At 42.2% G+C, this 12,885-nt stretch overlaps 2 protein-coding genes across 2 annotated transcripts; both read right to left on the bottom strand.

Moving 5' to 3' along the window:
- Window positions 1–716: 716 nt before the first annotated feature.
- Window positions 717–1,971, bottom strand: LOC130188530 (somatostatin receptor type 5-like). The gene is made up of 2 exons (XM_056406926.1): window positions 1,288–1,971; window positions 717–1,169 (listed from the first exon to the last, which is right to left on the bottom strand). The coding sequence occupies exons 1-2, from the start codon at window positions 1,969–1,971 to the stop codon at window positions 717–719; spliced, it is 1,137 nt and encodes a 378-aa protein (XP_056262901.1).
- A 6,290-nt stretch (window positions 1,972–8,261) lies between these two features.
- On the bottom strand, window positions 8,262–9,183 carry LOC130189355 (myeloid-associated differentiation marker-like). The gene has a single exon (XM_056408151.1). It carries the CDS (start codon window positions 9,181–9,183, stop codon window positions 8,329–8,331), a length of 855 nt encoding a protein of 284 aa, XP_056264126.1. The 3' UTR covers window positions 8,262–8,328.
- Window positions 9,184–12,885: the final 3,702 nt, after the last annotated feature.

Here is a 12,885-nt window from a genome sequence, read left to right as displayed (position 1 = left end):
TCTCTGGAAGTCCGATTTTTAAATGTTCAGACATCAGAGACACTGGGCCCTTTTTTGTAGGGGCCCGCGACACTCGTGCACATGTACACTGCAGATTTGGTTTGGATATAGTATGATCCTAAAGTATAAGTAAAATCAAGACATGTTTAACCTTTTAATAATACAATTTAAATGTTTTATTTAATGTAATCTATTTAAAGGACAATAATGACGTATTCCTCTGTTTCCACCACTTTTTAAGTTTGAGCATACCGGCAAAAATAAGTGGTAATACAGAAGAATGTTATTACAGGCCACTCCCACCAATTCACGTATGAATGACACAGCAATATATGAGTCACTTGTGTGCACTATGAATGCCTTTCTTACTTTTTGCTTCTCATTTGTACGCCATGTAGTCTGCGATATATAAACAAATCTGCATAACTATAAGACGCTCTCAACAAGTAACGGTTGTATACAATAATAATAATAAACAATAATATTTGTGGCGTGTTTTCTGTACTTATGTGACGTTATTTACGAAGGTATTTTACTTAGGTTAGTAATTTCAAACTAACAATTATGTTTTTCCTCAATCTAAGTGGTTTGGTTCCTATAAGATGTTTTAACCCTGTGGCATTTATATGACACGCAAAAAGTCATAAATCTGTACTTCTGACATTTATGAAAAGTCGTCTCATTTCTTAACCTTCCCATGAGTTTGGGCTGCTTCTTCAGAAATGACTTGCATCACATGAATATTGTTTGCACACTACCTGAATGCTTTGCATTTTTCCATTTTGTGTTGAATTTCTGGTTGGCAGAACAGGAATGTGGCTTTCCGTGGATGCAGTTTGAAACCTTCCCGTCTGGCTTGCAGTTCCAACACCATTTGGTTTGTGGATGCAGAGCACTTTCTGGAAGCTCTGCCGGAAGTTGTCAGAGAGGAAGGCATAGAGGATTGGGTTGGCGCAGGAGTTGACGTAGGTGAGGATGACCAGGAAGAAGTAGATTGTCATGTTGATATTGTTCTCCGGGATGATATGAACCAGGTTGACAATGTTGGTGGTGAAGAAGGGCAGCCAACAAAGTACAAACACCAACACAATGATCACCACCATGCGCGTCACCTTCCGCTCCGACTTGCGGCGCTTAGTCCGGCCTGCGCGCACACCTGCTGACCTCACCTGAAATGGAGGCGGTCGTTTGAAATGGTTTTATAAGAATTTAAAAGAAGAAACTTTTAAAAAAAATGATTCAGACAGCAATAAAAGCCAGACAGGCCAATTGTATCTGTTGTATTACCTTGATGACGATGAGCAGGTAGCAGAGGCAGATGATAACCAGAGGACCAAAGAAGCCCAGTATGGATGTGTAGAGGATGAAGACGATGGCATGCAGTTCATGCGGCTCAGGCCAGGTGATGTTGCAGGCATTGACCTCTTCCTGTACATGTGAGTAGATTGTGACCGGCAGCACAATCAGAAAGGACACAATCCACACCACAGCATTGAAAATCTTGGCAACCTTTGGCTTCCTCCATTTGACACTGCGCATAGGATGAACCACAGCCAGGTAGCGATCGATGCTCATCACCGTGAGGCAAAAGGTGGAGCTGAACTGGCTCATGGCATCAGCAGTCATGTACACCTTGCAGAATAATTCCCCATACGGCCAGTAGGAGAGCACACTATTGGTGCCTAGAAAGGGAATGCCCAAGATGTAGAGTTCATCCGCCAAGGCTAAATTGAGGATGTACAGGTTGGTTACAGTCTTCATCTTGGTGTAGCGAATCACCACGTAGATGACCAGCGTGTTACCCAGAAGACCCACGATGAAGACGCTGATGAAGACGACGAGGGTGAAAACATTGAAGGGCATTAGCGCGGCCGCTACTGAGTTATTGTTGTCGGTGGAGTTGGGGTTGGGCTGGTTGGAGGACGAGTTGACATTCTCGGATATCAACGTCCAATCGTCGTAGCCATCCATGTTGAAGGAGGAAGGGTTGTTGTTTGGTGTCTGTTGGGATTACGAGAGGAAATTTATCACTAGAAACAAGATAGACATAAATGTACAATCATATGAGATACTGAACAATCTATGCTTAAAAAAACAAAAAAACATAAACATTTTTTTTGCTGAAAACACTAATTGTGCCTTGAAATTCTGGTGGACGGAAGTTCTGCATTTCAAATAATAGGCATAAATACAAAATTAAACTATAGTATAATAATTGCGTGCCAAAATTAAAAGTGTTTTTTTGGATCATAAATGTGCATTAATGTTCACCTCACTTTAATGTTGCAGCTGATTATGATGGAGCTAATATGAATTACTTCATGGTGCAGGGTGTAGCTAAACCTATAACAAGTATAATTAAAAGTATACCCAAGTAAAGATCAAAAGTAACTCTTTACTTTAGTAAACAGTTACATTCCACCACAGATTAATGCAACTGGATGTTGGGGAATTTAATCATTACATCTTAACTTTATATTTTATTTCAACTGTAAGAATTAATTGTCTATTGATTGAAGAGTTGTCGTTATTTGCATTTTGCGAGTCAATCTAAACTAAAATAGTCTTAAAATAAAAATATAAAAAGAACACCAGACTGAGTAATTTTGCATGTGGTCTCACGGTTGTGAATGTATATTTTGAATATACATGAATATATGATATTAGATCAATGGCCAACTGGCAGCCTATAATAATGAATTGCATCATGTCTTTGTGAAACTACATCTGTCCTTACCTGGTGCCTTGCGGGTGACCTAAAATAACAATTGCCCTCTAGTTGTCAGACGTTGCATCCCGAGGCTGTGAAAATGTGTTGCGCAAATAAATGGTGTGACGTAAAGATTCACTGAACCGCGCTTCAAAACACGGGAGTGACGCGCAGCCCGCAGCGAGGTGTTGAGAAAACAAACACCCTGGAAGGCCCTCTCCTCTCCCCGTTTGGCTTCACATTATTCACCAAACTATAATAACTGTAGCCCTCAGTCATGAGATGCGTGGCTTATTCAATCTGAGTTAAAAAAATAATAAAACCTTGGTGCCACATACTTTCCAAACACAGTAATACCGTTTCATGTCCTCTGTTAGGAAAATACAACTTTAAAAAAGAGAGAATTCATATTCATTTAATTGAATAAACACGTGTTTTTCATATTAAATTCCGTGACTCTGGAAGATGGGATGGGACTTACCTGCGCGCTCCGGAGCGCCGTCTCCTCTCCACTATAGGATGGAGTGATGCTCGTCTCCCGCGCTATTCACGCGCTTTGCTCTGAGGTCAACATCCACTCTCTCGCTCTTGCCCCCGGCCGCTCGGAAGAGAAACCATCTCACACTTGACTTTTCATCTTGAGGCATTTTTCTTGCCGTCCGCACGCGCACGTTTCCATTTACAAAGGCGCAACAAGCGGCATCTTCCAGGACTTTCCTCACAGCTCGAGTTCGACTGAAATCCTGCGCACGGAGAAATGCGTCCCTCAGCTGAGGAGGTGTCTCTCATAGATTCACTGAAGCACTGCGAGTATTTAAGTGGAAAGCATCACCCCACCTTTGGAATCCGAAGGTCCCGCCCATGGGTGGTTGTTATCACCCCACAGCACAGCACCTGTAGGTGAAAAAACACACAAATAACCTTTTTTTCTTTTCTCTGAGTATAAAGCATCCAGTGAATCTTAAAGTGATACAAACTTCTTTTGTACCCACTGTGTGTGTGAGCGACATGAAGAAAAGTAAAATATAAAGTCGGACGTTGATGACTATTCTTTATGGGCCCTGTTTGACCAGTCCAAATGGTACATGTATGATCATTGGGAGTGTGTATTGCCCTGCAGGGACAGTGGTGTGTTGTGGCACTTCATGGAGAATGATATGTTTCATTGAAACTGCATTTTCTCCGCTGCGGTCAACACCAGCTCTCATTTTCAAGGTTAACGACAACGTCAACAAAAACTCTTTGGACCGTGCACACCCGATTTCCTGTCGTCTGTCAGATGAACCTGTTCGTCCAGATTTTAAAACAGTCTTTTCTTACAACTGTAGAGGTCAACAAAAGCTGTTGGCAGTACAGAAGAAGCAGCCAACGTAAACGTGTTCAACAACCAGACGACAGGGTACATATAGAAGAGAGCGAATGATGTACACTGAGCTCCCAGTGTCACAGTGTTCGGCTCATTCAATTTCATGAACATTTTGCCCCGCCGGCCATCTTTCCAGCATACCCTCCTCCATGCCGGACCTCTCCAACGTTATACTTCACATCTCCATCACATGCCCTCGGACCTTTCTCCTTTCATTGCACATCCCGCCACACCCATCATGCCCTGCAATGACCTCATTGCCCTCACATGAGCTTCTCTTCCCATCTCCTGCACCTGCACCTTGTCATCAGCCCCTTGCTATATATAAATACCCACTGATAAACCATGGACCTGCCACAGATGGTACACTTTTCTTACTTTTTTTTTCCAGATGCCAGTTGCAGCAGCTCATGCTATTTTTCCAATTATTTATGTCCCCCAAGTTGTCCTTACATTGCTGTTGTCTTGTATTTCTTATTTCATATTCTGTTCACGTACTCACATTATTACATTAGCTGCAGTGATCTCATTTCCTTGCTTGAATTGGTTTCATCTAAACAAAACTGCCCGAGTACCAAGAACCGAGTTCATAAAAACAGAGCACACGCGCAATAACTACAATGCAGAACCAAAAGGTTTTGTTTTATTCAAAAGATCAAAGTTACCGTAAAACTATACTCCTGCATATTCCTTTTCTTCCTGTGAGACCAGTGTTACAGCAAAGTGACCACCAGCAGTTCATAGAGGATACATTATGGATGTTCAGCACTTTCTTCATACTTTTTGTAAAATATATATATATTGTTTTACTTTGCCTTGATTTGACATGATGTGCATTATTGTTTTAATGTAACTTCTGTCTTGTGTCTGCCAGTTGTTGCCAGACTGCTGCTGAACTGTACAGGATCACATTGAAAATAAAGATGACACTGAACAGTCCTGTTCTTTCTCCCGGCTCTTTCACCCCCCCCCCCCCCCTCTTGCTCAGATGAGTCATTCTGGCTTCAGGCATGGATATTTCTATATCAAGCTTCTTGTCTATTGGCATGTGCACCACGATCCTTTCAGTTTGGAGTCAGTCGCCGACTTCGTTCTCGGGGGATTGGAGAACTCTCTGAAGGTAACGGGAGTGCGACGGTGTGTGGTGTTTGTGGCCCACGGGAGCAGAAGTCCCCTGAATCAATATCTCTGATCACCAAAATGAGACAGAACCTTTTGTCTGTGGGGGAGGATGGAGGGAGGGTCGGAGGCAAGGGTTGATTGGAGGAGAAAGACATGAATGAGATTACAGAGAGTGGCGACTCTGTGGCTGCCGCTGTGTTTCGATGAGTTTGTCTTAAAACTAATCATAGACAGAATATACAAACAATCAATCGGTCTCTGTGCTGCTTGTTGTGTGTTCAATTTATTTATAATGAGCCGGCCTACAGCATCCATAGACACTATTTTAAAGCCTTTATGAGTCGTGTGTCTCCCAGTGGTTTGTTTGTATCACGGTACATTCATGTAATAACTGTTTAATGCAGTTGTAATTAAACTTTGTATTTTAGGCCCTGGTCTCAAAACAGCTGTTTTCATGGGGCCATACTTATTTGCTTAATGATGTTTATTTTCTGCTTTAATTATCAAATAAATGTTGAGACAAATGATAAGTTGTAGAGGCTTGCTTTAGCTGTCATTTATTGTAGCTGTTCATCTGCACACAGACTCCAGATGGAGCTGTTGACAGCCGTGGACTCGTCCAGCACAGACTGGATCAAACATGGACGTTACATACATGTCACTGTTGATTAACCTGTGATTCTGGTGGCTGCGGCCACCTCATTTCTGGCTCATCAGAAAATGAGCAAAGAGGTGGACCCACCTGTCACTCAAAGTGGCAACGCCCTCAATTATGGCTAACTTTAATCGTCAATACAATTTAAATAGGTGAATAATATAGAAATTCAGACCCCAAACTGGACCAGGCTGTGTAAATGTTCATTCTTTCTGTAAGGTTGGACATTTTAAACTTGGGGTTCCATGGACATAAACTCTGTTCATCACATGTAGCAGACTTGAGTTATAGTTTTTCATTTTAAAACAAGCTAAAAATATTGGGCTGTTATAAGAGGAAAACGCCCTGAAGCTCGAACGTGAGAAAGTGAGACTTTTCTTATATAGCTCACGTCATCACCTTCATATGAGCGAAGCTGTGTGAGTGAAATGTCTATTGCTTTGTATAATAGTTTATTTCACTGACTGCACTCTAGGTAAACACTAAAATATTCGAGGATGAAAGATTTAACCAAACCTGTATTTTGTTCCAGCTGATGCTAGTTTACTATAAATAATACCCACATCCCCAGATATAGTACTGGTGCGTCACTGTGAAAGCAATACTGCTGTGTTTACCTCTGAGTTTATTAAATTAAATCATTTAAATGTTAAAGTAAATTGAGTTGATGGAAAAGTTTGAAGTACTATCTTAATACCTGGAGACAATATGGAATACATATTATCCAGGAAGGAATTTGACTGTATACTCATGTTTCTTTTGTCATTATGCTAATAGATTGCAGTACCTAATATTCCTGTTAAGGCCCCCTTGTACTTGCCCCTGTGGGACAAATCATACTTAATTAGGAAAGACCGAAAGGCTATATTCATTTTCTAAAGTGAACAGATTTGACAATCATAATTAGAACTTGCCATGTGAGATGATGAGGGAGGAATTTTCCAAAAAAAGACACATCATAAAGCATTTTGGCAGCATTAGACTTTAGCGGAGGTGACAGTGTCAGCCTGCCTTTAACCCCTGAGGAGCTGCACAAAGTGGAAGCTCAAAATAATCACTCCCGACGTTCGGTGTGTGTGTGTGTGTGTGTGTGTGCGTGCACGTGTTTTAGAGAAATTAAAACATGAGAGAATATCACACGTATAATCATGGTTATATTTTGTAAATGTGTTTTTTAATATCCACTGAGAATAATCCACTTAAGAATCACTGGTCTCGTGCATTTGTGTCCTTCAGAAATCCAAATCAAAGCACTTTGCCAACGTGTCTGACGGAGAGAGACTATTGACCTAAACGCCTTTCTGACAGACGTGAGAAAAGAAAAGTTACATTTTCACGCCTCAGTTGCTCCTTTTGACTTGAGTTCACTCACACTGATTGGTGTGCCAAGGAGCACAATAGCTCCGAGATTTCAAGTGAGATTTAGATGTCGTCCCTTTAAGTTTCCAATCGGTTAAAAAAAAGAGAAAGAATGAATTGACGTCATACTTCTTCTAGATCTCCGTCCCTTCCTGCCACATCACTGAGGAAGAAAAGAAGGTAAATAAGAAAATAAGAAAGCTAACACCTTGCCACAAAGCCAACTCCATGTGCTGCAGCTGCCTGTTGATTAGAGGATTTTCTTTTTCACATTTCCCACACATGCTTCCGACGTCTTCTGTCCCTGTGAGTCTCACATTGGTTTCTTCTCTCCTCTTTCTTCTTCCTGTTTGCCTGTCAGTGTTCATACGTCCACACATTGATCAGTTCTCCATCTGTAGGCAATTACTTGATCGCACAAAAACACAGGAAAGGACTTTTTATGCCTCACGGCTTAAATACATTTCAGAAAATATACTTGCTTTCTCTCTCGTCGAGATTCAGAAAATAATAAATAAATACCACTCTTATGTCTTCATGATAAACACAGAGCTATACCACACACTGCCGGTTAGCTTAGTTAAGCTTAAAGATTGGAAACGAGGGGAAACAGCTGTACGGAGGGAACAGGATCCACCTGCACCGCTATAGCTTGGACTATCTTTTGGCGAGGTGCAGTAACTTCCCGACTTATTTACTGTACAGGTATGAGTGTGGTATCTAATTTAATATGCATATTACGCAAAATGTCAAACTCTGTGTGTAACACACTGAATTTGAATACGACACTGTAATAAACTGAATCGTGAGCTCACTACCTCCACTGTTTGAATACTCTTTGTGTATCAGGATCCAAAGTACTGACAGGCTATTGTTTTATTTTTATGACAGTGAAACTACAGTTTTAATCATAAACAAACTTAGTACATTAATCGTGTACTGAGCTATTAACATTTCATTATTTTAATCACCGATCTGTGTTAACACCAGATAAAGCATTAGCGGAAGATATATATTGCATTCAGCAAACTTTGAAATGGCTTCTTTTTGTTCACAAGTAATTAAACCCAGGACTCCAGTTGTTCTCAGTTTGTGTTCGTTTTGATGAGCAGCAGCTCACTCGTTACTAACAAAGAACACCAGATATATAGAGTAGGCCGTGTCTAGGGTGTAAACAATAGCGTTGATGATCGCCATGAATGTGACCACCAGAAGTTTATCCCAAATACAGAGGGCGCCACACGCAATGGGTCGCTTATTTCCGCGGAAACTATACAGTGGCCAGATCACCATCGCTGTCATATACATCACTGCTGCCAAAATGTTGTAGACGATCACAACCTTGTCAAAGGAGAATGGAAAGAAAGAGGTCAGTCGTCCAGTGGAGAGCAGGATTATGAGGATGGCGAAGATGAAGCACAAGCAGTACACGGCCACGCACCACTGCAGTTCTGGGGAGCCGGAGAACTGGCTCTTCTCCAGGGACGTGAAGATGAGACAGGCGAAGAACGCCTCCAGCATCTTCATGATGCCGGGCAACGTGGAGAGGAACCCGCTGTTCTGCCCACTTGGACGAAGGCGAGTCAAAGCCACCTCGCCTGCGTAAATCCCAAAGCAGACCCAGGACACCACGGAGGCCCCGATCTGGCGGTGGCAGGTCTGGCAGGTGAAAAAGACGGGGTAGATTATGGAGGCAGAGAGGCACATGAGGCACGCCAGCATGGCTAAGGCAGTGGTGAAGTCCTCCCAGGCAAAAGGTAATTTGTCATTGACGGCTGTGAACTCCAGGATGAGAATGACAAGGGTGAAGAAGAAGCAGAAGCACCAGGTGAACATGCACCACGCCCAGTAGGGAGATGAGACGTACCCCACTGTTGCAACCAGGCTAAAGCATATACAGGTGAGGATGGCCGCCATTATTCGTATGATGCCCACAGGCTGGGTGAGCGCCCGTAAGTCCACACCAATCATGGCTGGACAGGGTGAGCCCGTTGGACGTATACAAAAAGGTATTCCAAAGTCAGTTGATTCTGGTCAGTACAGCGAGGCCGTGTTTTCCAAACCAGGTCGTGTTGAAGAAATCCATGTAGAGCCTCGAGCGGGTGTGTTCTCTGAAACTGAAGCTCAAAGAGTGGTTGAGTCTCTTCAAACAGAGCATCCCAGGCTTATCTGCACGGTTTATGGTTGTGTTTCTCTCCGCGGATTGGATGCCGGCTTAGCGTTATCATATTCACCTCAGGACACAGGCTGGACTCTGGTCCTCCAGCGCTTGGTTCTCCAGCACAATGAAGAGGCGCGCAGGAGTTCTCTTGATTTATTGTACTTTGGTGGGACACATTGGAGAGTTTGAAGAATGGATTTTTCTGGATTTTATAGAATAAAGATTATACTTCAGAAATACAAAAAAATTACCTTTTTAACAAAGTAGAAAATCTACCTTCACACCAAATTGACAGGAAACTACACTATGACGTTTTCTAGTATTTACTTTAGTATTATGATCCATTACATTAGTGTTAACCAAAAGCAAAACATATGAAAACTCTCCTTTTATTCATTGGAAAAGAAGAAAAAAGTTTTTAAAAACCTTTAAAAAAAGAAGAAGATCCCCTGCAGTGTACGACAACCGACGCATTTAATAGATTATATCATACTATCTCTTGTGTCTTCCCTTGAGACTTGTGTTTACAATATCATTATAATATCTATAATAAAGCAATGCTTTGGACTGGTCTCTTAGGTCCCTCCAGTTGATCCAGAATGCTGCAGCTCGTGTTCTCACTAAAACTAAGAAAAGAGATCACATCACTCCTGCACTAGCTGCTCTGCACTGGCTACCCATAAAATCAAGAATCACTTTTAAAATTCTTCTCTTAACCTACAAAGCGTTGATTGGTGATGCACCATCATATCTTAAGGAGCTTGTAGTACCATATTGCCCCACTAGAGAGCTACGCTCACTAAATGCGGGACTACTTGTAGTTCCTAGAGCAGACATGGGCAAACTACGGCCCGCGGGCCACATCCGGCCCGCCGAACTTGTCCAAATCGTGACTTTGTTTACTTCCGGTGTGCGTTGGCGCGGAAAGTACTCGTCACACAAAAGCCTTCACCATGATTTGTCAATCCGTTTGTCTGTCAACATTTTGCGGAAAAAAACAACCAATGAACACTCAGTAAATCACAAGGGACCCGCCCACGACACAGGTGAAGCTCATTTAGAAACAGCCGCAGTGATTTTGGCAAGCAGCGCGGAGCCTGGAGCAGCTGCAGAGCCACGAGGAGGAACACGCAGCCAGAAGAGAGCCACTTGGACCGGGTAAGAGTCTTTACTACACGTTACGTGTCCCGGTGTCCGTCCCGGTGTCCGTAACTTGTGCGCGGTGCTGACTAGTTTTGTATTTTACAGAGAGGATTCACCAGCGCCTGCAGCGCAGCCTGCAGCTCCACCTGCCCGGCCAGCAGAGAGCTCTCGTGACATCATGACATGATGTTATTATAGTGAAGCCATATTGTAAATAGTTTGTCAATAGTTGTGTTCTGTTTTCTATTTCACAACATGTATATAATGTAGAATTGTTATTTATTTATGTACAATACATATTTATATTTAAAAAAAAAATGTATTGGTCATTTTTTATTTGCACACACCCCATGAAACTATCTGCAATATGAAGTCATTTCTCAGTCCCATCCTTATCATTTTGGTGAATGTGTCACAGACCACATCATTTTTACTAAAAAAACGTTAATACAAAATTTGGTTTTCCTCATTTATTCAATTCAGTTTATTTGTAGAGACCAATTTCACAAATTTGAATCGGGAGTGCTTTACAATCTGTGCATATAGACATCCCTGACCTTTGACCTCACATCGGATCAGGAACAACAGAGGAGGATCCCTCTTCAGGATGCACAGGTGCAATTACATGTATCTAGCATTGTATTCAGATATTTCACTGCTTTTGTGAACTTATGACCTTTGGTAAACCAATTTCAAACAACAAAACAGTTCGTCCACATGAGTAAAGGTGTGTTTTCAGAAGAGATATGAATAATTTTTAAAAATCGAACTTCAATTGTCAGCTTTAGGGTAATATTTTCTCGAGTAAAGCGCTGTCAGTCTGTTTGTGACGGGGTTCATACACATGCTGACCAGATGATGCCGCACATTGCCCTCATTTTAAAGACCCCTTTCTAGTTTCTGCTGCAGGCAGGATATTTAATACAGTCTATCTCAGGACAATCCGTCCATTATTTTGCGGGGTTTAAAACAATTAGAAATTATTGAGCTTGAGTATTTCGTTGGGTAATAATTTGTTTTGAATGTTGAAAGTGATTCCATTGATCTCTTTCCAGTAAATGTTGATTACTTTAACTTTGCACCTTAAATTGAAATGTATAAAAAACAGATGCAATCTCCAGGTTTAATAAATTACATTGCGTGTCCAAATGCTCCTGGCCTGGCCCCTCTGTCACATTTTAGAACTGAATGTGGCCCGCAGGTCAAAAAGTTTGCCCACCCCTGTCCTAGAGTCTTAAAAAGTAGAATGGGAGCCAGAGCCTTTAGTTATCAAGCTCCTCTTTTATGGAACCAGCTTCCACCTTCAGTCCGGGAGGCAGACACAGTCACCTCGTTTAAGAGTAGACTGAAGACTTTCCTCTTTGACAGAGTTTATAGTTAGGGCTGAATCAGGTTCACCAGGTCCAGCCCCTTGATATGCTGCTATAGGCTTATAGCTGCCGGGGACGTTAGGATGCACTGAGCACCTATCTCCTCTTTTTCTCTCCTAGGGATGAATTTTCATCTCTCAATCACACGTTACTAAGTCTGCTTTCTGCGCGGAGTCCTTTTGACTTCACGTCTCATGGGGTCATCGGACCCTATGAGACGACATAGATCCTATCTGCTGATGGATCATTGAGGTCTGGGTCGTGGAATTCCTGCTCCTGACTACGCCACTGTCCTGTTGAGACTCCGCCCACTGTTGAGACTCCGCCCCCTCCTCTCTACCGCCATCTGCCTGATGGATCGTGGAGGTCTCCATCGTGGAATATGCCTACTATGAACTATTCATACACTCTGTCACATTCATTGAATGTATTTTAACTCTAAATCTGTCCTTCTGTACACATTACATCTATTGCATCTGTCCATCCTGGAGAGGGATCCTCCTCTGTTGCTCTCCTGAAGGTTTCTTCCTTTTTTCCCCCCTGAAGGGTTATTTGGGAGTTTTTCCTGATCCGATGTGAGGTTTTGGGGCAGGGATGTCTATGTGTACAGATTGTAAAGCACTCCGAGACAAATTTGTAATTTGTGAAATTGGGCTATACAAATAAACTGAATTGAATTGGTCAAAGATTATGTGAGTAACCTCCCACATTATGACTGAGATTCGCAAACAAGGCTTTACTCTGCTTGCTCTTGTGGTGAATGCACCCTAAGAGGTCTGTTCAGAGCAGAATAGCAGGCGGGGAGTTGTGGGACTGTTACCTATAGCCGCTGTGTGTTTCAGGGTATGCACACTGTGACACACCTTTACAAACATACTTTGAGAAGGTTCGGGGAGGTCCCACTGTGACTGTTCAACCATTAAACATATTGCTCATTTATGAGTCATTCATTCATCATGGTGAGTTATTACTAAAGTGCTGAAATAATAGACATGATGA

This window comes from Pseudoliparis swirei, chromosome 23, assembly GCF_029220125.1.
Source record: "Pseudoliparis swirei isolate HS2019 ecotype Mariana Trench chromosome 23, NWPU_hadal_v1, whole genome shotgun sequence".
NCBI lineage: Eukaryota > Metazoa > Chordata > Actinopteri > Perciformes > Liparidae > Pseudoliparis > Pseudoliparis swirei.
Note: the sequence above shows the minus strand (reverse complement) of the source record. Positions and strands in the feature narration are given on the sequence as shown.

Coding starts and splice junctions, on each gene's coding strand:
- LOC130188530 (XM_056406926.1), bottom strand. CDS start 1,971: ATGGATGGCTACGACGATTGGACGTTGATATCCGAGAATGTCAACTCG. Junction 1,170..1,287: donor ACCTGCTCATCGTCATCAAG/GTAATACAACAG, acceptor CCTCCATTTCAG/GTGAGGTCAGCAGGTGTGCG.
- LOC130189355 (XM_056408151.1), bottom strand. CDS start 9,183: ATGATTGGTGTGGACTTACGGGCGCTCACCCAGCCTGTGGGCATCATA.